At 33.4% G+C, this 26,937-nt stretch overlaps 1 protein-coding gene across 3 annotated transcripts in view; it reads right to left on the reverse strand.

Annotated features, from left to right (window-relative positions):
- Positions 1–26,937, reverse strand: part of LOC110021302 (chitinase domain-containing protein 1) — a 62,089-nt gene that overhangs the window by 21,521 nt on the left and 13,631 nt on the right. For all 3 annotated transcript variants that reach the window (XM_020719742.1, XM_020719744.1, XM_020719743.1), the window contains exons 3-6: positions 22,131–22,211; positions 21,974–22,058; positions 21,098–21,195; positions 8,718–8,805 (exon numbers count right to left, since the gene is read on the reverse strand). In XM_020719742.1, coding sequence (XP_020575401.1) covers positions 8,718–8,805; positions 21,098–21,195; positions 21,974–22,058; positions 22,131–22,211 — 352 coding nt within the window. The remainder of the gene's footprint in view (positions 1–8,717; positions 8,806–21,097; positions 21,196–21,973; positions 22,059–22,130; positions 22,212–26,937) is intronic.

Genomic DNA, 26,937 nt, shown 5'->3' on the forward strand with positions numbered 1-26,937 from the left:
TGAAAATTGAAAATATGAAAATTGAAAATGTTAGTCACCACTAAAGCCAAATAAACTCCCCAACATTCGGAGTTTCATGGAGTTTCAGCAATTACTGGGGAAGCGAAATAACAAAGACATCTCCCCTCAGAATTTCTAAATAAGTCCACAACCGCAGCATAATCAGGATGCCAATAGCCATCAACATTTAATTTCACATAATTAGTGTGCGGGGGAGTCCATGTAATAAGCCGAGGGGGCTTAGAAACTTTAAACACAGAAGAACTAGCTCGTAAATCTTTAATGTAATAGGCAATCACATAGGCAACAATCATAGAAGTAGAGGGGAGAGAGGTGTGATGCTGAAAGCTGTTTCTGGAGTTCCAAAGGAACCAAAGAACCAATAAAGGGACGAGAAACCTCTCCTGACAGGCATCATCATCCTTCCATTGCCACAAATAACGAGTTAAAGAACCTTTATGTATCCAAGAGAAACCAAAATAAGAGCCAATTATATCCCAAACATCTAAAGAGAAAGCACACTCAAAGAAAATGTGTTTTATATCTTCCTCCTTCATTATATACATATGGCATCTTGAGGCTAATTTCAAGCCCTTAAGCTTAAGAATATCATCAATTGGGATTAAAGACTTAAGATATCTCAATTGGGATTAAAGAGCTTAAGAATATCATCAATTGAGATTAAAGACTTAAGATATCTCTAAAGAAAAGATAAATATTGAGGGAGATAAATATTTATGTCAAATCCATTTTCCCCATATCCAATCCCGATATGAGTGTAGAGTGTCATAAATGAGTTTGCAAACCTAGAGAGAATTGCTTCTTTTCCACATGGGGAGACCCCTATGAGTAGGAGTAATGGGGATAGTGAGAATATGATTTGCATTATGTTCCCCAACCATAGAACATAACTTAGAGTAATCCCAACCATCATTAGCGAAGAAATCCGAGACCAATAAAGAGTCAGAATGAAGAGAGTGAGATAAATCAGAGTTATGTGAAAAATCCCAATTATCATTCCAGAAGGAAATCTTCCCCTCCCCAATGTCCCAAAAAATGAAACCATTTGTTGTATCTCTAGCATTTACCACAGCCTTCCAAATACAAGAATCTCCAACCTTCCACGAGACCAAGGATGAATATGAGCACAAAATTTTTGCTTCAGAAACATGGCCCAAAGAGAGGAACCCAATCTAAATTTATACCAAAGTTTACAAAGGTTCACTTCAACAGTATGTTTTAATGTTTTAAAACCGAAGCCACCAGTTTCTTTAGGCTTACAAACTTTATGCCAAATATTCCAAATTTTTTTTGCACCATTCCCCACCCAAAGAAATTTATTAAAGAGCTTCTCCATAGTACAAATAGCACTTTTCTTGGGATTGAACACTTGCAAAGCATATAAAGGAATGCTCTGGAGAACACTAGTAAGTAAAAAGATCCTGCCCCCAGTGGAAAGGAAAACATTTCTCCAATCATGCACTTTACGTTTGATTTTATGAATCACATCATCCATATGCATCTGTTTCCTTCTCCCCTTTATCAGATTCACCCCAAGATATTTAAGGGAAAGCTTGCCAAAAAACATCTGACATTTGTCACTATTGAAATGAAAACCAGAGCAGTTTTGGAAATCCTGTAGAAGCCTCATCACTTGTTTTATGACAGGTTTAGAAGCATTAGTAAAAATAATAACGTCATCAGCATAAGCAAGGTGGGAGACCGTCATTTTGGCTTTGTGGGAAAACTAAGCATGGGGATGTAAGAATTGGAAACTTTTAAGCATCCTAGAAAAATAATCAAAAACTAAAATGAAAATAATAGGAGAAAGAGAGTCTTCCTGTTTGATGCCCCGAGAAGCAGTGAAAAAATCATAAGAGCTTCCATTTACTAAGACAGAATAATAATTGTTGGCAAACCATCTTTTAATCAAAGAGCAGAAACTTGTATTGAAACATCTAGCTTTTAGAACGTTGATGATGAAATCCCAATTTAAGGTAATAAAGGCTTTTTTGATATCAAGTTTGATAACCAGATTGACACCCTTGCAATTTTTATCAAGATCCTGTAAAATTTCCTGTGCCAATAGAATATTATCAAAAATGTCACGACCTTTAATGAAGGTCGATTGTTGAGGAGAAATAAGAGAATGAAGAAGAGGTTGGAGACGGGCCACAATCACTTTGCTGATAATTTTAGAGACAACCGAGGTTAGTGATATGGGCCTAAAATCCTTCCAGTGTGATTTTGTATTAGACTTAGGAATGAGAACAATCAAAGCAGCAGATAAATACTTTGTAGGGTCAACTCCCTAGAAAAAGCTTTGAATAGCCAGCACTACATCATTCTTAATAATGCTCCAACATGAAATATAAAAAGTGGAGGTGAAACCATCAGAGCCAGGAGCCTTCTGTGAGCTAATCTCTTTAAGGGCGTTGAAAATTTCCAACTCAGTAGGGGGGTCAGACAAAGAGAGATTGGAAATCATATCTCTCTGGTCCTCCAAAAAATCATAAATAATACCAGTGACACGTGGAGTATCAGTATAAAGAGAAGAAAAATAATCAACTGCATTAGAACCAATCTAATCAATATCAGTGAGAACAGAGCCCTCAGTGACAATCTTGATAATGGTATTTATGTTACGGCGATGTTTGATAGTAGCATTAAAATATTTGGTGTTTCTGTCATCATTCTTGAAATGATTATCACAAGCTTTCTGTCTAAGGAAATCCTCCTCAATAGAAATTTTCTCTAAAAGAGTGTGATGAGCATCCGCTAGTTTAGACACGAGATCGAGAGTCACAATCACCTGAGCTTCTAAAGAATCCACCTCCTGTTGGGCCTTTAGAACCCTAGAGTGAACATTACCAAAAGTGTCAATGTTCCATATCTTTAAATAAAAAATCACATTCTTATGTAGTTGCCACAAAGTAAGCCAAGGATTCCCACTTCCTCTAGAAACTTAAAATTGCTTAATGTCAGTAGCCCAAACATTAAAAAATTTAAAATGATAGTGAGAAGGTTTTGAATGAAAAGCTAAAGTAAGCAAAATAGGATTGTGATCCGAAGCAGCATGATTCAAATGTTTGACTTGTATAATATTGTAGTAGCTCAAAAATTGAGAGTTTCCCAAAAACCTGTCCAAACGTTGCATAAGAAAACCTCTCCGCCAAGTATAAGGAGGGCCAGAAAAACCTAAGTCATAAAGGCCAGCTTCCTCAATGTGTTCACAGAAACGATTTATAAGAGTAATGTCAACCTAAGCACCACCCTATCTCTCTACAGGCGACATAATCATATTTAAATCACCTCCAACGAACCAATTATCAGTAATGATAGCCCCCATATGAGTAAGTTGTTGCCAAAGAAGGATTGTTGTTCAAATTGCAAAAATGCAAATAACCCTTGAGCTTCTTAATGATGTTTTCTTTATGAATCAAAACAAGAGACTCCAAAAGAACAAGAATACCAGGTTTATGGACCCTACATAAATGCTTTAAACGATTAAAGGAGTGAGGGTCCGCCACTCTAATGTTCCACACCAAAACATTAAACATTATGGCCCATGACACCCTCCCACCTAGCAATACTAGGGGATAGGTGCAAGTGCTCACCTTCTGAGTGATAAGTGACATCAGTAATATTTGGTTGTGTACATTTTGGAAGTTCATATTTCCTGCTACCTCGTTTTCTACTATATCTCTGAATTTTACATTCAGATTCTAAGGCAGAAACAGCTAATGGTGATGGGCCTTGTTGTGAAGAAGTAAGCCCAGTAGTTGAAGGCTGAGCGGGATCAGCAGTTTCAGTTTGATTGGGTGATACAGTAAGTATGTGAGTGGAGGGCTCGGTTTGAAGTTCAGGGAAAACAGAGGGTTCAGCAAAATTACCAATTGTAACATCGACGGGAAAAGGCACATGAGCCACCTTAGCTTCCACACTAACAGGAGGAGGCACCCCGCCCTGATAGCATCTAAAGAGGGAGCATGCAAATCATTTGAACCCCCTACAACTGTAACATCCACGGTTCGAGGGTCAACCGAAACCATGACAGCATCAGCAGTCTACATAGATGGTTGGGAGGAAGTAGGAAGAGCAGATTTCTGCTCACCAAGGGACGATTGAGTGGTAGGAAACTTCCTTAATTCAGGATGTAAATGAAAGCAATGACCAGAATCATGACCAAACATGCTGCAATGCATACAGTAATATGGATATTTTTCAAGCAAAACCGACTGCCAGTAATCCGTATGACTAGAGCCTATCCAAATCTCCTCCGGATGAGGCAAGGTGACATCCCTTTTTATTAATATTCTAGCAACCGAGGGCCTTGCTAAATTGAAAGTATGAGCATCAAGCATTAAAGACTTACCGTACATGGCAGCAATTGAGAATAAAATTTCATGATTGAACAAATGCACTTTCAGACCAGGAAGTTTAAGCCAAACAGAAATAATAGGAAGCTCGATTTTGGGGTCAAACTCGGTTGTCCATTTAAGGACCTTCATCCACACATCACCAAAATGGATAGTTCTATGGGCGAAAAGCTTAGCGTAATCCTCTTCATTAGAAAGTTGTATCAGAATATGTCGGCTATCTAAGGCCCTGATCTTCCACAATCCCGATAATTTCAACAACTCAAAGTTCTTCATCAAAAAATCATACTTCGACATACTTCGAAGGAATTTACCAACTAAATAAAAACGACAAGCAGAGGCGAGAATAGTGTTCTCAGAGTCAGAGAGATGTTCTCAGAGTCGGGTGTTCTCAGAGTCAGAGAGAAAAAGTGCATTTTTGCCCCCCTTACAACCTTGAGATTTAATGAAACTATATTCACCTCCTTCATGAAAAGAAGCATGAAAAGAAGAAGGAAAGGCAAACTTCGGAGGAGACTCAGATGAAGAAATCCCCACAGTGACCCCAGCGGAAGTCTTAGCCATGACCGTAAAGAGAAGAAGAGGACGAGAGGTGAACACCGAGAACGAGGAGAAAGCCAAAACCGAAAAACCGGAAGGATCTCACTAGGGGGTGCCGTCGAGATCGTGTAGTCGTTAGTATCACCGAGTCGCCACGAAATCGCCCGCAGCTCCCAACCCTAGCAGAGCTCTCGTGATCATTTCCTATAGTTCTTGTGCTTGAACGTTCAAATTTATATATATATATATATAGCCAAGAAAGTGACATCTATTAGTTAAAGACAAGTCAAAAACTCTAAGGTTGAGATGGATTCTGGTTTATAATAATATTTTTTTTTCTAAATCGAATGCATGGCATACAATTGATATATGTTTAAATTAATTGTTCTCATAAATTTTATCATGATTTATCTGTTATGTTGAAGTATTAGTCATATTGAAATGAATGCTATAAACTTTCAGCATATTTAATTTATTTATTTTATATAATGTTATTATAAAAAAAATATTAAAAGATATGAAATAAGTAAACTAGGTAAACCAAACAAAAGTGCTTGCATATGCAATGCTAACTGATAAATTTCACCCCAAATAGTATTAATTGAAAATATGAAGGTACTTGTTCACGTAAAATTGAAAAAAATATATTAATATTAAAGTACCTAAAATAGTATATTTTAAATAATACATTTCTGACAGATGTAATAGATAAAATGAAATAAACAAGATATAAAATTGCTCTTACTAGAAAATAGACCTTCAAAAAATTTTACATGACCACTTTGTAGAAATAAACTGTCAAATGACATAATATTGATTCATTAAATTTAAAAGTCATACACATTGTATAATTATTTCTTTTATATTACTATGATTCAGAAGTATGAAGTATGCATTAAATTGTTGATAACTCAAAGTAATTTAAACTCATAATTTTATTATAAAGCCTTATTCTAGAAATCAGAGGAAAAATAGAAATTGTTTGTCACATACATGGCCAAACAAGAAGAGGATATGTATATTAAGATTTAAATTGTATTTTAATTAGTTTGAATTTTATATTTTCGTCTCTTTCGATTTATTGAATAGTTAATTTCATTAATTAGTACTAGTAATTAACATTTGACTTCTTCATCTAACCATCCATCGCCGCCTTGATAAATCCATACTCTCATGTTAGATTGTGCCGCATAATTTTATTACTAATTTCCACAAAAAAATATATGGATTTTGAGTCTTGGATCGTAGGAAAAAGGATTGCCATTGCTACGATGGTGGATGGTCTTTAGCCCCCAAGGAAAGAACTAGAGTGGCAATCATGAAAAAAATATGCGCAGCTTCCTTTTCTAACATGAATAATGAGAATGACATCAAGTTATAGCACAATATCTTAGATCATCTAATTTTTTTTATCTAAAAAAGATTATTCCTACGTTATTCAAACAAAATTCTAGAACTTATCAATGCAAAAATTATCAATTTTCAAACACACTTGCAACTCTTGCCCTAGTCACACATAGAAACCAACACATACTTTTCCCTAATGCATAGTGATATGTAAGAACATCTATGATCAACAAGGTCAACAACTCTAAATGGTTTATTACATTAATTGACGATCAATCAAGAGCCAAGGGCTTGTTCATTATTAAGAATAAATATGAAGTTAGCACCATATTTCAAGATTCAGGGTAAGGGTCAAGTATCATGCCTAATAATGGACCTAAGCACTATCATTGTACCATTGCTTCGTACCTATTGGATCAAGAGATTGTTCATTATGGCACATTTATTCACTTCCCACAACAAAATTAAGTTGCATTAAGAAAAAACAGAAATCTAATTAAAGTGACTCAACCAATCATGCTTGTGTCGCATGATCTATTTCTAGAGGAAGTTTAGTTTTAGCATTTCACATCAATCAAATGCTCTTCAAATACTAAATTTCCAAACTTCAAGTCAAACTCTCCTCCAAACCAACCATCAATGCCCAAATCATCTAATTCATTCCAAACAGAATCATTAAATGCACCTCCTCGATCCACGTATATCCATAACATATCAACAAACTTGAACTCATATCGCTCACATGTATTTTCCTTCGGTACTCAGAAAACAAAAATAGTTATAAATGCTACCATCCACAAAAAAAGCCTACATTACCATGGATGTCACCTTTTAAGAAAATCAACATTTTTATGCTAACGATAATATTCAAAGGGGAAATTTTAAGGAAAATCATGTTTGAGAAATTGGTCCTGCCACTGATCCATTACTACCCTCACCACGGATCCAAATTATCTCCTAGTAAAATCCCACAATTCCAGCAAACTTGCTCAAAAGAAGTAGCCACACTTTAGAATCCAAACACAATGACACCATTAAGGAAATAATTATTTACTACAAGAGGCCGAAAATCAAAGAGTGAGCAGAGATTAAAGCACCTCTTATTTCCAACTATTAGCAAAGCATAAATCTAGAGGCCTCTCAATGTGACCTTCCCAGTCAAGAAAGTTATTACATATCTCATCAAGCATCCTATCCACAACCATGTGTCATATATAAATTAAAATTTACCTATTGCTCCATGATTGCATCTTTAATGAAGTTTCAAGTTTTAAAAAAAATTTAGGAAGCTCTAAGGAAACCTCATTATTAGAGTGTTGGCACCAAGGAAATCATTGAACTTTGGAGCAAAAAGACGGATCAGATGGAAATATACTTTCTTCATCAAGTAAAACACTAGTGGAAGCGTGAACAAATTCAAAGTTTGGTTAGTAGCCAAAGTTTTTTTGTTTTTTTCTTTCTCATTCAAATTGTTTTTGTTTAAGAAAGAAGTTTTGTTATCTATAAGAAGACAATAAATTGTCTTTTCTAATTAGACCTAGTTTGTACTCTATAATAAAGTCTTCCACATATTTCTACAAATTCTCTCTTCCTAGCTGTTTTTTTTTTAAATTTGAAGAGAGTCCAATTTAAAAATGAAAATTGCTTTTTAGCCTCAAGATTTATAACAAATAGGCATTCTTTTGGCTTTTTCTCGTAAATATTGATTTCCTTTTGCAGCCTAGATGTCATAATACCTTGCATTGACGTCAAACCAATTGATTGCAGATTACCGATTACTCTCTTAATATGCTTATATTAAGAAGTCCACACCAGGGAATGAGCCCCATTTTGAAATAGAGCTCTCTCCTTATTTATGGATTTGAAAATTTTTAAATGAAATATTTTCTTTTCATTGTATATAGAATATTAGAAATTCAAAATTTGGCAATAACTTCATTTCATCAAAAAAATTCAGACTTTGGCAAGATCCTCTTTTTGAAATAGAACTCTCTCTCTCTCTCTCTCTCTCTCTCTCTCTGCTTTTACATTTAAAAATTGTCAAATTAGAGATTTTCTCTCTCATTGTAGTTTAATATTTATTTACATGTATACCAGGGAACTATTATGTATTTATTTTATTAACACTTAAACGTTTATATTTACTTATACAACACTCTAGTAACTAAAATCACATTGAAGTATGTGCATGAAAGATGTATTTCATTTTTTATAAGTTAGTATTAATAAAAATTTTAATAAAATTGATATTATGGTGTTATATAAATAAATATAAAGATTTAGGTACAAGATAAATAAATGCATAAAAATTTGGTAACAAGTATGAAAAATCCTTCCATATAATATTAAGATTATCAAAAAACATAAAAGGTACTTACTTGAACTAACAGAATACTAAAGCAACGAAGTAAATATAATTGCATTAACATACAAATGTAGTACAAAATTTACCATCTTACGCATTTCTGGATCTTGCAAGACACCATATTGCGCCCACCTTGACCAAGATTCTAGAACAATACCATCATATTCCATTTCCCTATTCACTGACAATTAAATCTTAATGACGGCAGACAATAAAGTTAAACTGATTAATGAAATTCAATAATTAACCTATTCTACAACCAAAAAGTAGAAGATATGGATCAACACAGTTTTATCTTTTTAGAACTTTATTTCCATCCATAAAGTTGATTATATCTCCAAATAAAATATTATATAATTCAAATAAATAATAAATTTCAAGTGTTACATCATTTGAGAACTTTTACAGAAAGAAACATATCTTATGATATAATTACTAAGTAGTCATATTGTCTTTTAGTTTATCATAATTTTTTTCTATTTTATAACCTAACTTTTTAAAAAAACATGTGATGAAATATTTTAATAAAATGAATTTTTATATATCTTTAAAAAAAGAACAAGATTACATAAATAGTTGCATATACATACAAAAAAAAATGTATAGATTGAATATTTCCGAAGTTATTTAGATATGATTTGGAAATAAACTGCTGTAATATTTAATTTATATTTATTCTTAATAAATAATTTATAGCTTTTAAAGAGCTACCGTTCTGATCTACTGAATTCCTTTCTCGAATTAAACTCTATATCCCATGGTGCATCTCAGGAATTTCAAACTTTTATGTGGATGAAGTCCTTCAGTTTATCAGACTGTAAACCCCCTCGCCTTGTGAAGCATGAACACCAACACAAAATACGGACATGACATGCCAATAACATGTTATTTTCTTTCATATATTATTAACTTATATTTATTAGAATACTTGATGTCAACACTTCCTAGCAAAAAACACCAAGCAATAAAGTATAATATGATATATATTTAGAAAAAAAGCTTAAGGATAAAATAAAAACTAGTTTAATAACAATTGCATTTCAATATTCCATCAAGTATATTTAATTGTCCACAACAGACCTACATCAACACTAATTATTAGACATTATTTGGTCAACATCAAAAGTGTACCATCTACACAAAATCTAAAAAACCAAAAAAAATATGTACATAACCTTTAAAAAATTCACTAAATATGAAGACATTGAGGTATCACTAATTAAACCAAACAAACTCCGAAGCGTGGTCATCACCGCAAATCAATGTTCTCTTCAATAGCACACATTCCCTATCATTGAGATTATATGGAATTTATAGAGTTTGCTCATTGAGAAAAAAATAGTGTTTCACCATCATTGTGTCCTACTAGTTGTGTCAAACCATGTCCGAGTATCATGGAGTATCCAAGCCATGTCGGAGCGTCTCCCAACTTTGTAAGTGTCTAATTTTGGGGGAAAAAACATTCACAACATTCAGCATATTGGTTATGTGTTGAGGCATATCAGAAACATGTCTGCGTTCTACATGTTTATGACACAAAAAATGAATGGCATTTTGATGTGTGCATGCCTCATATTCCTCATTAGTCCTTTCCGATCCTCCTAAGTGCAAATATATCTTGTTCCCAGTCAAAGATTGTTTGATTCCTTTTTTGCACTTAAAATCTTTTTATTATTCTGCTTCTCAATTGAGAACGACTTCTTTTTTCATATTCTTTGTTTCCTCAGGCTTAGAGGCTTTCACATGTACTCTTGGAAGCAAGTCAATGTAATGCTCATTTTTGTTCAATTCAGGTAAAATTTCAATCATTTTGAAATATAACTAATTATTCGCATACCCCGAAAAATACAATTTACTTTTATAAAACTCTACATTTTGAAACAATCCAATTATATATAAATTATGGATACATTTGGAGTTATAAAATTTAAAATAACAACTTAATTAAATTTAATTAATCATTTAATTAACAATCCGAAATCCAGCAGCGCTGTAGCAATTCCATTTTCCACGACAAGTAGCAGTCTGATGGGTTTTTGGATGGCTGGGATTAATCATTAAACAAATAAATGTATACCGTATGCGTAAACTTTTCATTTTTCCCTGGTTTTCCTTCGGTTTCTCAACATTTCTCCCATCCCAAAAGTGTAGTGGGAGACGGGATCAAGCGGAAAGGGAGACTGAGTCTCTCATTTTGAGTCTTTGGGAAGAAATTTATAAGAGGATTTTTTTTATTTTAAGCAATTAGAACCCTTCCTCTCTACACCCCCTTTTTTGTTGCTCGTTCTGTTGCCTAAAGCGTCCTCCACGACTCCAGCACTGTAGCTGGAGGCGGGAACGAAAGCTTGGCTAACATAAACTGAGAGGTATGCTCCTGAGTAGCCACAATCTAGGAAAAACTGAGGAAATGGGGAAGAACGAAAATAAAGAAAGGAGAAGAGGAGGAAGAGAATCAAGCCAAGGAAAGCTTTGGGTGAGCAATTGATATTTTGAGATGCAATATAGATATAGAGATAAATACTTATTTATGATGAAATAAATGTTTGTTTTCATTTTGATCATTATAAAGAGCATTTAATTAATTGATTCCATTTTCATAAGATTGTTGTTTAGTTAGTGAGGAAGTGCAATTTTTTCCTAAAAACACTTGGTAGAGATTTTATTTTAATGCAGGGAAATCATATCGAGGTTAGAAATGACACTTGCATTATATTTGGGTTAAATTAAAACTTAGTTAAGGAATTTCATGAAATTCTAAAGAGTTATGCTTTCATGTAATGTACAACAAGCTCAAGCGAGCTTGTCGAAACTCATCGTGAGACTGTTCAATCAATTTTCATGAGATAATCCTGTGTCAAATTAAGAGGAATATTTTTTCAAATGATTATTATGTGATAAATTAATATGAAACTGTATTTAAAATTATGCAAATTCTCAAATACCAGCACATGTTACAGAAAAGCAAACTTGAGCTGACACTTGATTTTACTACCAATTGCTGCAGTTATAACTATATAATTATATATGCATATGAAAATTGATGTTTAACAGAAAAAAGAATCAAGCAAATGTCACAAATCTTGTGATAAGTAGACTTTTATTTCGATGACCTACATAGGCAAAAAATGATAGGAAGCTTATAGAATTTTCGACTCTTGATATTTAAACTAGAATAGACTTGTTATCAAGAGAGTTGTTGATAATTATTATGTTAGTAGATTGCTAACCTTTATCAGCAGTTGTGCAGCAGACGGGTTGGGTAACCACCCGATGAAAGGAATTATGTTAAAGTCTAGCAAGTACAAGTGACATTCCTAAAACGACAGATATTGAGTATGAAATCATTAAAAATATTCATATAATTGTGCAAGAGAAGAATGAAATATAAGTTGGTCAGTTTGGTAATGTTTTGTGTACTATTACCACTCATATTAATTATAGTTGAGCATGCACATTGCATTATTTTCGTTTATAAAATCTTACTTTAGCACTGATTATTTCATTGTGTTTGTAGCTCACTCCCGTGTGTTGTAGATTTTCAAGAAGACGTAAGGAACATCGAGGCGATTAGTCACGTGTAATATTGTACAACTTTTGGGTTGTAAAATTTTAAGTTGTAAGGACTTTTGGGTACGTATCTTTTTATGCTTGATCCTTTTCTAGGACCATTGCATATATCTTGGTGGAATTATTATGCAAGTTTATAAGATTTTGAGAATTTGAATAAATTTTGAGTTGAATTAAGATTGTGAATGTTTGCAATGATTGAGTGAGAGAAGGACTTGATTTGTGCAAGCAATTAGTGTTGGTGAGAATTTTGTCTACCAGAGTCGTCCTTCTATGTTGCCCTATTATTGTTGTTAAGCGGCGGTCAGTTGGAATGTGACAGAAATTGGTATCAGACGAGGCTGGATGAAAATAATAATGAAAACATGTCATAATAATTATATGATAAATTATATTGAATAATACATTGTGCAAATACACGTAAATGTCTAACGAAGTATCTGAAAGATATGAGGACCAGCCTTCTAGGCCAATTATAGAACGACAAATGGAATTCAAAAATAATTTGAGCATAAGTGATATTCAAAATAGGGCAAATGAATAAACCAGATTCACTTTTTTTAAATTTATTTTGATTTAAAATAGGGCAAATGAATAAACCAGATATTTAAACCTGAGCTTACTCGTGCTCAGCACGTTTACAATCCCACTCTCTTAATCAATGGGATGAGTTTGTAAGAGTTCTCAAGCATTGGTTTATTCCACCTTCAGTCAAATAAACAGTGTACGATAAGTCTTTTAATTGAACTCAGGGTCCAAGATATTTAAGTAATATGAAGCAAAATTTATTTCTTTTTTAATGTATGCACCATATTATGTCAACGCTTAGAAGGACAAATATCACCGATTTTCACAAGAACTCCAAGATCATTTGAAATAGGCATTAGCTCCTTTTGAAATTAGTGATTTTATAGTGTTAGTTAAAAAGGTCTGAAGAATTGAAAAAAGCTTAATTTCTCTCGTCAACGATGACAACCCCAAGCAAGCAAATGAAAAGATTTTGATATGGAAATATTTTCAAAATAAGAAATTTAAATTGGAAGGTAAGCAAAAGCAGATCTAGCTAGAAAAACCAATTCGTGAGAAGTGTAAGAAAATATATTTTAGTCAGTGTTTGGTTGGCTCAAGAAAATATCAGATGTGAACAGGTATGGCATCATCCAATGTATTGTCCGTTGGAAAAAAAAAGATAGCAAACCACAGATTTTTTAAGAATAGGGGCAGCTTAAAAAAGTTTTGGAAGACAATCAGTCAAACAAGATTCAATTTTTTGGAATGCCTTCAGTTCAAGCAAAAAATGAGACTTTAGAGCGTCGAAATAAGCCACCAATAAAAGCCTGAGTTTTTACAATTACCTCTCAAGAAGCTAAGAAATCCAAAGAATTGGTTACATGTATGCTTCTGATTTTAAATCATCATGTCAATTTAAATAAAATTCTTGTGAATCTGGTTTATTCATTTGCCCCACTCTCCACATGCATAAGTTTTATTTGATTTGGATGCATTTCATTCTTTTACTTTTGAAAAAGTATTTGTCAATTTATCTATTGATATTGTGTAGTTTACTCTTGCATTGTCTTATCATACCTCGAGAAATAGTTTCTACGCAAATAAGAAATGTTTAGGCATGTTACTATCTCTGATAAGAAGCTGCTAGCAGAGTTAATCATAGTACTAATTCAAACTTTTGATGTTATAAAAGGGATTGATTGATTAGTAAAGCATTTGCTATGATTGAATGATGGGAAAGGAGAGTGAAGTATAATGTGTCCAATCAGAAGCCATTTTGTTTCTCCTATGATAATAATGCACTATCTTCTTTGATCAGTGCAATGAAGGTTGAAAAATGTTTGTGAAAAGGTGAGCAGGTAATTCTACCAAAATTAGAAGTATTGAACGAGAATGTGCAGGAATCAAAGCACATCCCAACTGTTGTAGAATTTCTTGGCGTATTTTCTGAGGAATTGTCAAAGCTGTCTCCAGAAAGAGAAGTTGATTTTGGTATTGATATGTAGCCAAAGACATATACAATTTTTAAATCTCTTTATTGGATGACTCTATAAGAATTGTAAGAATTAATGTGTCAATTGCAGAAAGTGAAAGATAAAAAATTTATCAGACCGAGTAACTAACCTTGGAGTGCCCCCGTATTGTTTATCAGAAAGAAAAACTGATCTATGTAATTATATATTGATTATAGAGAGCTAAACAATGTAACAATCATGAACAAATATCCACTGCCTATGATAAATGAGTTATTTGATCGGTTAGAGGGCGCTACTATATTTTCCAAGATCAATTTGAAATTTGGATATTATCAGATCAAAGTCAAGGAGACAAAAATAACCAAGATAATTTTTTGGACTAGATATAATCATTACGAATTCTTAGTTATGAAGAACTATATGGCAAGAAATGCAGATCTCTATTGAGTTGGCTTGAGGTAAGAGAATGTCAATTGTTATGTCCTGAATTAGTTGAGGAAACCACAGAAAAAACCAAATTAATGAAAGACAATCGAAAGCTGCTCAGGGTCGCTGATAAATATATTATGAACAAAGGCACAGAGCAAAAGATTTTTAGGTTGGTGATTTTGTGTTTCCAAGAGTAAGGTCAATGAAAAGAATAGCCAAATTTGGTCAAGGAAGCAAGTTGAGAGCCCCAGATATATTAATTCTTTCGAAATTGTAGAACCAAGGAATAGATCAATAGATTTTGAAGTTGTTGATTTGTGTTTCCAAAAATCAGGCTAATGAAAGATACAGCCATATTTGGCCAAGTAAGTTGAGCCCTAGATACATTGATCCTTTCGAAATTATAGAAATGATTGGTCAAGTTGCTTATATGTTAGTTTTATTTATTGATATGTCAGATTTTTACAATGTGTTCATATTTCACTGTTGAGAAAATAGGTGTCAGATTTTAAGGCAGAAGATTTTATATGAAGAATTGAGGTGCAAAAAGATTCAACATATATCAAAGAGTCGGAGAGAATTTTAGAATCTGATCTGATGTTAAGAAATTGAGAAAGATATAAATTCTTTATGTCAAGATAAAGTGATCAAAGGCCTGAAAAAAGAAGCTACATTTTTTTTTAAGGGAAAGGAAAGAGAAGGAGACATGAGGCAAAAATTCTTGTTTCTATTCGAGTAGATATTCAAAAATTTTGAGGGCAAAATTTTATTTTGAAGAGTGGGGTATTGAATGTGGAGTTCTATTCAATTCAAATAAAATTTCAATCATTTTGAAAAATACCCAATTTTTGTATTTCTCAAAAAACACTCAATTTATTTTTACAAAACTCTACCTTTGAATAGATCCAATTGATATATAACGCACTATATATAAACTATGGATAAATTTGGAGATATAAAATTTTAAATAAGAAATCAATTTAATATAATTAATCAATTAATTAACAATCCTAAATCTTGCAGCACTGTAGCATTTCCAATTTTCGTGACATGCAGTGGCGTGATGGGTTTTTGGATGGCTAGGATTAATCGTGAAAGAAATAAATGCATACCATGTGTAAAATTTTCATTTTTTCGTCAGTTTTCCTTTGATTGTCTCGACATTTATCCCTTCTCGGAACTGCAGTGGGAGATGAGATCGAGCAAACGGGCAAAAATCAATGTTGGAGCTCTCAATTTGGGGCTTTGGGAAGAATTGGTAAAAGGATTTTTTTTTAAATGCAATTAGAATGCCTCTCTCTACCCACCTTCTTGTTGCTTCTTCCGTTGATTAAAGCATCCGCGACTCCAAAATTGTAGCTGGAGGCAAGGATAAAAGCTTGACTAACAAAAATCGAGAGCTATGTTCTCAAGTAGCCCCAATTCACGAAAAATTGAGGAGAAAATGGAGAAAATGAAGGAAAAAGAAGAAGGGAGAAGAGGAAGAGAAATAAGGGTAGAAAATTTTTGGGAGAGAACCTAAACCCTAAACCCTTATAATGATTAAAATAAATATAAACATTTATTTGATTATACATTTTTTTGTTTATTGCATTTTTTAAATTTGTTTTACATTTTTATTGAGTCTGTCTGTGTATTTTTGTTGAGGTATTACTGTATAGGTAGGGTGTCTCTATTGGGCCCTCTCATATAACCTTTATGTATCATTTTTATTTCAATAAAATCAGCCCTTGGGCTTTTCATAATATATATATATATATCTAATCAAATATTGGTAAAAGGATTTTCTTTTATGCAATTAGAATACCTCTCTCTACCCACCTTGTTGCTTGTTTTGTTGTTTAAAACATTCGCGACTCCAAAATTGTAGCTGGAGGCAGGGATGGAAACTTGACTACCAAAAATCGAGAGCTATGTTCTCAAGTAGCCCCAATTCAAGAAAAATTGAGGAGAAAATGGAGAAAATGAAGGAAAAACAAGAAAGGAGAAGAGGAAGAGAATTAAGGGTAGAAAAGTTTTCAGAGAGAACCTAAACCCTTATAATGATTAAAATAAATATAAACATTTATTTGATTATATTTTCTTTTTCTGCATGTTTTAAATTTATTTTACATTTTTATTGAGTCTATCTATGTCTATTTGTTGAGGTATTACTGTACGGGTAGGGTGCCTCTATTAGGCCCTCTCATACAACCTTTATGTATCATTTTTATTTCAATAAAGTCGGCCCTTGATCTTTTCAATATATATATATATAGGAAGGGGAGGATCCATCTATGAAAGCAAAAAAAATACATTTGAACACACCCCTAGGGGTTCCTCTCCCCAAAGTACAACTCACACCAAAAGAAATCTCCAAAATTACAGGTATACCCAAAATCAAAGAACAAAAATCCAAAAAAAAATAAACTTGTGGTCTTTTATTTCTTAACTTGTAAAGAGAAAAAGATGTACAAAAAGTGTCTTCGGGTTATATATATAATCAAATAAATATTTATTTTTATTTTAATCATTATAAAGAGCATTTAATTATATGATTACATTTTTCTGAGATTGTTGTTTAGTTAGAGGGAGAGTGCAAATTTTGCCTGAAATCATTAAGTAGAAATTTTATTCATATAGAGGAAATCACATCAAGGTTAGAAATTGCAATAAAATTATATTTGGGTTGAAATAAACCTTATTTTAAGAATTTCATGAAGTTCTAAGGAAATTATGATTTCAGGCAGTGACCAAACCCGGCTCGAGGCCTGGAATTAACCAAAATGGACACAAACAGTGGAACGGTGGAAATCAAATATATGTTATTTTATTTATATCACAAACAATTTAATACTGAATAATTCATGAAAAAAACACTAAAAAAAGTAACAAATTAACAAGTAAAGATCTGTACGTTTCTGGTTATTGTTCTCGCCTCCTATACACATTTGCTCATCTTTTATTCATCTTGTTCAAAAGTTTAAAACCTAAAAAAAATATTAAAGCATTATAAAAAGTTATCTAAAGATAACCAAAAGCAATCACACTTCTAAACTACAAAAATCAAAGGAAAAGAAATCAATATGTATGCTCGTCTTTTATATCTTTACAAGAAATTTTTTACTTTGCTCATCATTCACATTTCTATAAAAAATCTTATAATATATTAATGCATGTTTCAATAATTGTTACTGAATGAAAATACTCAAATCTTCTATATGTATTTCCTTTAACTTTAACTTTATTTTATACTCTTTTTATATACATTTGTTTCATCATCAACAAAATCTAACACATCCCTAGCCGATATTATCATGTCGCCAAACGGTAAGCGATGTAAACATTACAATTTTCTGAGATAGAAAGGTCCTCACTCTCCCATAGCCGATATTTTTCTGCCAGCATAACGACTAATGACCTAAACATCTTAATTGTCTAGGGTGGTAAGCTTTGTCTAATCGTTAAATCATAATTGTCTGGGTGGTAGAGAAACTACGCTCGCGGATACACTGGCGTCTCGTGCCTATACCATTAGAGTGTGAACTCCTTTTAACATGCACATATAAATATACAAGCATTCATATATAAACTTTTCCATTCTTCATAACATGCATTCTTCAGAGATATCTTCGTTTATCTATTAATATACATACTTACTCTGTTAGGAAACGAATCGTCATACATTTATCTCATATCATTAATCTCTATCTCATGCATCTCTTATATCATGCATATCTTTCATATCATTCGTATCTCTGATTTCATGCATATTTTTCTTATCATGCATATTTTTTCCTATCATGTTTCTCACGCATATATTTTCTATCTAACAATATGAAAGATCTAACTAAACTAGAGCATACATAAAGTGAAATATAAATTTTGAAATAAAAAATATTACTGAAATTTAAAAATATAATTACCCATCTCGATTCATACGCTAGATTCTTAAGCTTCGATAACTAATTGGATGCCGCGATAATTTTTATCGTTGATATTAATAACCTTTAATATAAAACTTTGAGATTCAAGCAATTTCCGTTAATCAAATTATTCTTCTTAAGTTAGCATAGGATTAATTTATCTGAGTTTACAGAGCCACCCTTCAACTAGCTTCCACAAGCTTGCCTCGAGCTCACCGCCTTAGATAAACAACCTGAAATTCATAAATAAATTAGGATTTAATAATATCTTTACTCATAAAGTGATTTAACGCAAAACATAACTCATTTATCAAAACATACCTCAAATGGGCTTCACGACATAACCCAATTTTAATGATACCGTAAATCTTCTTCTCTCTTTTTCTTATCACTTCAGTCCTTTCTTATCTTTGTTGATTTCTTGCTCAAGACCTTTACGGAAGTTCACAGACCAATTTCATCGCTTTTATACAATCTCAAATACTCTACGATGACCGAAAATGAAAAAGATGCACTATTTGTGGCAAACCATAAAATGAAAATGTGAAGGAAAGGAATATCTCAAATAGTTGAATGAGGGTTTCATGCTCACCAAAACTTTCCCGGGAGCCCCTATTGCTTGTAATGGCTTCCCTGGTTTTGCTCGGTTCCCTGCTCGCCTCGACGCTATAACAAGTGTCAGAGGTTCCTTCAGCCGAGTTGTAGAAATCGTGTGAAGAATAATACGAAAAAGGGAGAATGGTGCAACACTAAAGGAAAATCCCAAAGGATCTTAACCACCTACTTAAGTGCGAAGAAGTTGGTGGTTGCGTTGCATAGGCAGATTAGGGGAGGACTAGGATAATTAAGGTTTGATTATTTAATTAACTCAATACCTTATAAATATTATATCTCTCATTTCATTCATAATTATAAATAGTGTTTTATATCGAATTGATCGATTTGACGAGTAGAATTTTATAAAATTAATTCGGTTGAAATTTAAGGAATGAAAATTTTGAGATATATTTTAAAGTTGTCAAAATTCTTACCCGATTTCACAAAAGTGATTATTACATGACTCTAGACGATGACCTCAATGCATGTTTAGAGAAACTTGTCGTGGGGTTGTTCCGTCAATTTTAGTGAGATAATCATTTATTGAATGAAGAGGAATACCTTTCTATAGAATTATTATGTGACAAATTAATATAAAACTGTATTTAGATATTCTGCATATTGGTGAATACATGGACATATTATAGAAAAGCAAACTTGAACTAACACTATTACTTTTATTATTTTTATTGAATTCGTATTCATATTCATTCAACCAATTACTTGCATGTATACTTATATAATTGCATATGCATATAAAAAATGATATTTAAAGATAAAATGATTAAGGGAATGTTACAAGCGTTGTGATACGCAAACTTTTATACAGATAACTAGAGCTGGTACAGAAGACAAATAAGTTCATAGAATTCTCAACTCTTGATATTTAGATCAAAATAGACTAGTAAATATCAATGGTGTTGTTGACAATTGTTATGTTGGAGATGACTAATCATTATCCGTAGTTGTGTAGCCAATGGGTTGGGTGACAATCCAATGAAAAGAATTAAGTCAAAACCTATACAAACACATACTAATATTCCAAAGACGAGAGACATTGAGTATAAAATCATTAAAGATATTTATATAACTATGCAATGCATGAATAAAATATATGTTTATTATTGTTTATTGCTTTCATACCCCTTAAGATGTTTCATATGATTAAAATATACTTGTTTTATATACTTTTGTTACTCATATTAATCATAATTGATATGCACGTTGCATTCTTTTCTCTTATAAAAACTTACTTTAACACTAACTATTTCATTGAGCTTGCAGCTCACTCTCATGTGTTGTTGATATTCAGGGAGGGGAAGAAGCACCTGAGCAATTAGTCAAGTGTGATATTGAACAGCTTTTGAGTGAAAAAATTTTGGTAAGTTATAAAGACTTTTGGGTACATATCATTATATGCTTGATTTGTTTAGAAAATTTATAAATGTTTTGGTGAAATTATTATGCGCATTTTCAAGTATTTGAGAATTTGAATAAATTTTGAATTGAATTGGATTGTGAATGTTTGTGCCGATTGAGTGAGGCTAATTTGTTACTTGTTGAGTCCTAATTTAGAACAAGTGCTGGTGGGAATTTTGTTTAACCAATCAAGTACCTCACGGGCCCATGTACATTCTTATTTTAATTTATCCATTGGGTTTTCCTTCCATCAACCTTTTTTTTCCCTTAAAGTAAATCATAATAAAAAGAAATTGAAGGTAGAGTTTAAAAGAAAAACTCAAGGCTTCTTGATGTAGAGTACAGCTTTTTTTCTCTCATGAAACTTAGTCTTAGAATACTGTATCATATTCTGACAATTTAGGAGTGCATTGGTTCTCAAAACAAACAAAACAAATTCCAAGAATGTTTTTTTTAGTAATTAGAAAATAATACAAATGTAGAAGATAAAATAAAATTCAGGGTACGTGCATTAGATGCATATGTGCTCTTGTCAAAATATATTCTCGAAACCAAAAAACCTACTTGCATTCTTTTAGAATGATGTCGCATGCTTTACTCCATTGTTTCTTCTTGAGTAACAGATCTGCCGGAAATGCTTCAATAACAACTCTAGGTAGCACCTGCAATTGTAGTCACCATTCCATGTTAATTTTATCGAAAATCTAGAAAATATAAATGGATTTAATGCGCCATTTCAGGTTATTAAAATAACTGAAAAGACAAGTCTCGTCAATTAGGTTTTAGCAAATGATGATAGAATTAAAAATTTATGGCATAAGACTTTGGGAAAAATAGCATTGTGATGAATGAGTATTAGAAGGCTCTCTTATAGTGGGACAGAGGGTCTTCTCTGTCATATATGATTACCTGAAGTTTGGAGCAGTCATTATCATCAGTGAACCTTATCCCTAACATTTGGGTCTGATTTTAAGAAGCCAAATTTTCCATTCATACCAGTTGAATACTCTGTAAGGTGTTAATTATATTTTGTGCAATTCATTTGCAAACTTCTATCAAATTCACCTTTAGCCAAGCCTTTTTTTCTTCACAACTCTCACAAAATTTCTAACGTCTAATTGGTGCATCTTCTATCCCTCTTGCACATGCCCAAATCACTGAAATCAATCTTTTACACCATAGTCTCAATGTGCTACACGCATTAATTTTCAAAATAATAGTCTTTTAGTATAAAAATAAATTATCTTGGCTAGGGAAGTGATAATGAAGAAAGAATGTTCAGCATTGACTCCATGGTTGAAAGTAAAAATACCGGTGGGTTAGCTAAATACCTACTTAAATATAATAAATTGATGAAAAACACCTGACCAAACATTATGCGTATTTAAAACAATCAATCTGCTCAAAATCAGAAATATGAGTTAATGGGGATTAGCTAACCAGAACATTTCCATTCTTCCTGATATCAGAAATCCAACCCTTGTCAACGTTACCCCGTCCATCCAAAAAAACCTTCTTCCCGTGACTGGAAAAAGAGTTTATTTTTCAATCAACTACATGAAATCAACTGCTTACTAGATCTTTAACTTCTCCATACCTTTTTAGCTCATACCAAACAGGTGAAATATGTGTAAATTTAGAGGTGAACTCCTTTGCCACTTCAAAACCTCTAGAATTCCTGCATGAAGGATGAAATTATTAGCACCTCAAGAAAACCGTTCTTGATGAATTCACGTGAAAATAATTAACAAAAACTCTGAAAACTTCTCTATCTTTAGAAAAGCAAATCAGACAAAAAATTTGTTATGAAGCAAATCCAAGTATAGCAAATCACAGGACGTGCTTAGGGCTGTAAATTTAGCTTGAAGATCGTTAATCGCACAAAAATTGATTCGAATTTTGGCTCGAATCAAGATCGGATTGAAATAAATGAGCCGAGCTACAAGGAAAAATTTTTGTTCAAATTTTTTTCGAGCCAACCCCAGCTCGACTCGAAATCGGATCATTAACAGCCCTAGTGATGTTAGGGTTGTGAGTATAGTGAATTTAGCTTGAAGATTGTTAATTAATCAAAAATTGATTCGAATTTTGGCTTGAATCAAGATTGCATAGAAATAAACGAGCCGAGTTGTTTATTTTAAAATAATTTTGGATCGTTAACTGACTTAGACGTGTTGTTAATTTGTTAAGCAAAGAGCAATTTTTTAAGTGATAAAAAGCAGGAAAAAAAAAACTGAAATAGCAGACTCAAACGTGATGCAAACATCAAAGTTATACTCAAAAAAAACATAAGACATGTGCACTGAGCCAGAGTAGTAGATTGCCAATCTTAAAATTAGATTTGTTTTCAGAAGTACCTTTTATTTCTTTATAAAAGTTTTCATTTAGTAGCCTCTTCTATAAAAAAAAATGACTATGATGATAATTACTATAGAGAATGAACTGTGTTCTCTAATGTCTCTGTTAATTTGGTTAGGTTTAGGTCCTTTAGGACAGCCTAAATTGGTTCTCCACCTTGAGCTATAATCCCAACGTAAATGTTATTTTTATTCACCTTCCTAGACTGATTTCTTTGCTTGCCTTCGACATCTGCACGAATCTGTTGGTGAATCTTCACTGTGATCACAGGTAACCTAGATGCACATTTCTGTTGAGGCACTTATCTCCCACAAGTTTTTTCAGTGTGTTTTGGCTGTCTCTTAATGGGATCAAGATCGGTGACTTAATGCTAACTTCTTATAATTTCAGGAAAGGCTCCATATTATAAATAAGGGAATACTTGCGACATAAAAGCACAAGTTCAATGATACTCTTATTGAATTTTATTTTTTCCTCTCTATGTTTGTGCTAGTATAATGTGGCTAATTCTTACAAATTATAATTGGTGACTACAATTTTCTAGTGAAATCCATTACCTAGTGCCACCGTAAGGCCTGGATGTTACGTGATTTTGCCTGGCCCTTTCCTTGTTCTACCTTATTGAGTGTATTTATTAAAAACTAATGGAATCTTAATTTTAATAGTACCATTGGTTTCGATTGAAGTTTTTTTTACATATTTCAAAATTTCCATGTGAAATATTTATTGGGCAATCATTCATTTTAAATTTGCAGAAATTTTACAAGTTTTCTGATTTAAATCAAAAGAGATGAGTATTTATTTAAATTGATGGTATGTGAAAAGCAAGGTTTAAGTTCGTGTATATGATTTTGTGCATCACAACAAATAGCTATATTAGGAAATGCTAGACTCTAAGTCTTCTGGTTGAATCAATATGTCAACCAGAGTTGGGGTTCAGTATCAAGGTCAATAAACAAATCATTATCGACTTGGTGCTGTGGAGTGATACCCAAAGATGACTAAAGTTGAGCCAAATATATAAATAATGGCGAAGCTCACTTTCAACTCAGAAATTAAGCTTATCAATAAGTTCAACTTCTTCAAATTTCTACACAACTATATCTTTTGACTATCTAATTAGGAACTAAACCCAAAACTTCATCTCGTTAACAAGCTTCCAGAACCGACCATGACGGGTGACACGGGAGCTTTCCCGCTTTATTTTCTCGCGGTACTGTAACTGCTATAATACAGCGGGATTCAAATTACAATAAACGAGCAATCGAAACAGTCCCATTTTCCTTTCTTCTGCTTTCTTTCCCATTATCATTCATTCATTATTAGTTATTTTCCATATAGGTGTTGTATTAGGGTTTGGAAGTCAGTTTTTTGCCTATGTTTCTGTTCAGGACAGCTGTTTGTTGTTGATGTTTCCCTTCTAGGGCTATATCTGAAGGCCAGAAGGTGCTCCGGCTAAAACTCGTCCTAGAAGGTGACTGTCTCCAAGGGTTCGAGTAGTGCTACAGCTGTAGCGCAATTTCATAGGGATATTTATCATTACCCAACTCCTCTACAGCCTTTCCAACCATCCCCGTAGCTGCCGTTGTCCCCGGACAACCCTCCCCTTTGCTGTCCCGCAGTCCACCACCCTTCGCTTTTGCTGCCCCTTGCTGTCCAAGCCACCCACTTCGCTGCTTTCGCTGTCCCAGCCACCTGCTTCGCTTCTTTAGTTGTCCCAGACCTCCACCTTCAGTACAACAGCCCTCCACTCCTTCCTTTTGTTGTTCTATTTTTCACACCATTCGTTATCACCGTTAAACCCCGCAAGCTCTTCCCTTGCTGTCATATCGATGTACAGCTGTACAGCGACGCTGCCGCAACCCCAAAACTCCTCTTCTTGTTGTCATATCACTGTCCAGTCATCCAAAGATGTTGCAACAGCCCTACAACTCCTCTCCTTGTTGTCGTGAGCCTACCCGGCCCCCTTCCAATGCACTGCCACCACTTACCTATTGCAGCCACCTCATCATACCAAGCGGTTGCCCACCTTCTGGCCATCCGACAACCAACTGCAGTCATCCCTTTCTACCTTTTGACCATTCCCCCACTTCCATGCTAGCTTTTCCTCCATAAACCGCAGCATTATCTCCCTCGACTTAAGCCCTAGTTGAGTTGTGTTGTGTCTTTGTTATTTCCTAGTTCCAAGTGTCTTTGCTTGTAACCCTATTTGCTTTTTGAGTAATAATATTTTTTTTCCCTATTGTGGTTCGTTTAACTAGGTATTATTTAGTATCAGGGCTAGTCTAACCCTAGTCCTATCCTAGGGCTTCTAGCATCCATATCTCCACCAAATTTTTTTTCTTTCCCACGCTACACATCTTCTAACTACCCACACCCGACACTCTAACCACGCCCCTTAGGAGACAATTGTCAGGATCGGACTTGGAATTTATTATGGATGACATACAAAGGTTACTCCACCAAGTGTTACATCAGCTCGATGCATTGAGGACTAGGGCAGGATCACCGTCAAAGACCACAAAGAGCATTTGAATCCCTTTCATATGGATGATTTTGATGCGGTGGAGGATAGACCAAGACGCTTCAAGATACAAGATTAGAGGAGACCGCTATATGAGGTGTTTGTTGAAGGATATAGATATTAGATGTCTTTTGAGCGATGTTGAGATATTAGAGACCGATATATGAGGTGTCTGTTGGAAGACAAGGAGATGCAGTGTTTGTTGGAAGACACCGAGCTGAAGCGCCTATTGAAAGATACAGAGATGAGATGTCTATTAGAAGATACAAAGATAATGTGCCTATTGGAGGATAAAGAGATCTAGGAAAGAAGAAAAAACGAAGAGTAGAACTAGCATTTATTTTTTAGGAGGGGCAAACTTATTATACAAATTAATTAATTAAAAAAAGAATAACACGTTTCAAAATTAAGTCTTATATTTCATTATCACTGATAAATTGATCCATATTATGCGCATTTCAATCTATTTTGCTTTCTTTTATAGTATTGCATAACGTCTTCATTGGAAATCAATTCAAACACTTCTTTTTCAATCAATTTTCACTCCTTTTCTCGTTAAATAACGATTTATTTACTTAATAATAACATAAAAAAAATCCTAATATCAACATAAATAAGTGGAATTTCTAATCAAATATTTATAATATGAATATTAAAATAATACATATTACACAAATGAATCATTAAAATCCTTGTAAAAATCCCAAGGGCAATTATATTAAGGAGAAAGGGATACAGATATGTTGTATGAGTGAGCCCAAATAAGCGTCCAACTCATACGGTACGACACACACAAAAAGAAAAAAAAAGAAAATTAAAAACCCAAAAGTAGATGGTACAAAAAAGATTAATCAGGTCAACCCACTTTAGTTCTGTCTCTGCCTCTAGTTCTCGGAAATGAGCTAGCTAATATATTGGTGAGTTGTGTACCATTGCACGAAGTAACCAAAATATCATCCATTAGATTCTTTAGCCCAAGTAGATCATCATTCTTCTTCTTCCTCCTGAAAGTGTAGACTTGTCATTCCTCATCCGAAGGTTGTTGCTCATTCGGATGACGTGGTAGTGTTGCAGTAGAAAGATTGTCAACAGTTGTGCTAATAAGTGTATGTGAGGTATGAGTTGTCTCCTCTACCCCTGATACTTCCTGAGGTAGGGAGCTGCAACGTTCTCCTAATTATCAGTCCGTATAGGTGAGGGTCCTTCATTATTATTTTCAATAGTGTTTGAAAGTGTAAGTAGCTCAGCAGGGCCATCCAGCTTATCATCGATCGCAGAAACAGTATTTTCAGAGGGAGGGTCCACAAGGGCAATAGAATCAAACACCAAATCTTGTTTTGTGGTAGTTTTCTCTCCAGGTGGAACAGATATATCCTTAGGTTTATTATTATGCACTTGATCTTTAGATTTCAAATTAAGATGAAGCTTATGGCATTTATCAAGGGTATGCCCAAACATCTTACAATGAGAATAATAAGGAGGTCTATGCTCCATGACGATTTTTTGCGAATATCCATTATGC

The sequence above is a fragment of the Phalaenopsis equestris genome, unplaced genomic scaffold (assembly GCF_001263595.1).
Source record: "Phalaenopsis equestris unplaced genomic scaffold, ASM126359v1 Scaffold000132, whole genome shotgun sequence".
Classification (NCBI taxonomy): domain Eukaryota; kingdom Viridiplantae; phylum Streptophyta; class Magnoliopsida; order Asparagales; family Orchidaceae; genus Phalaenopsis; species Phalaenopsis equestris.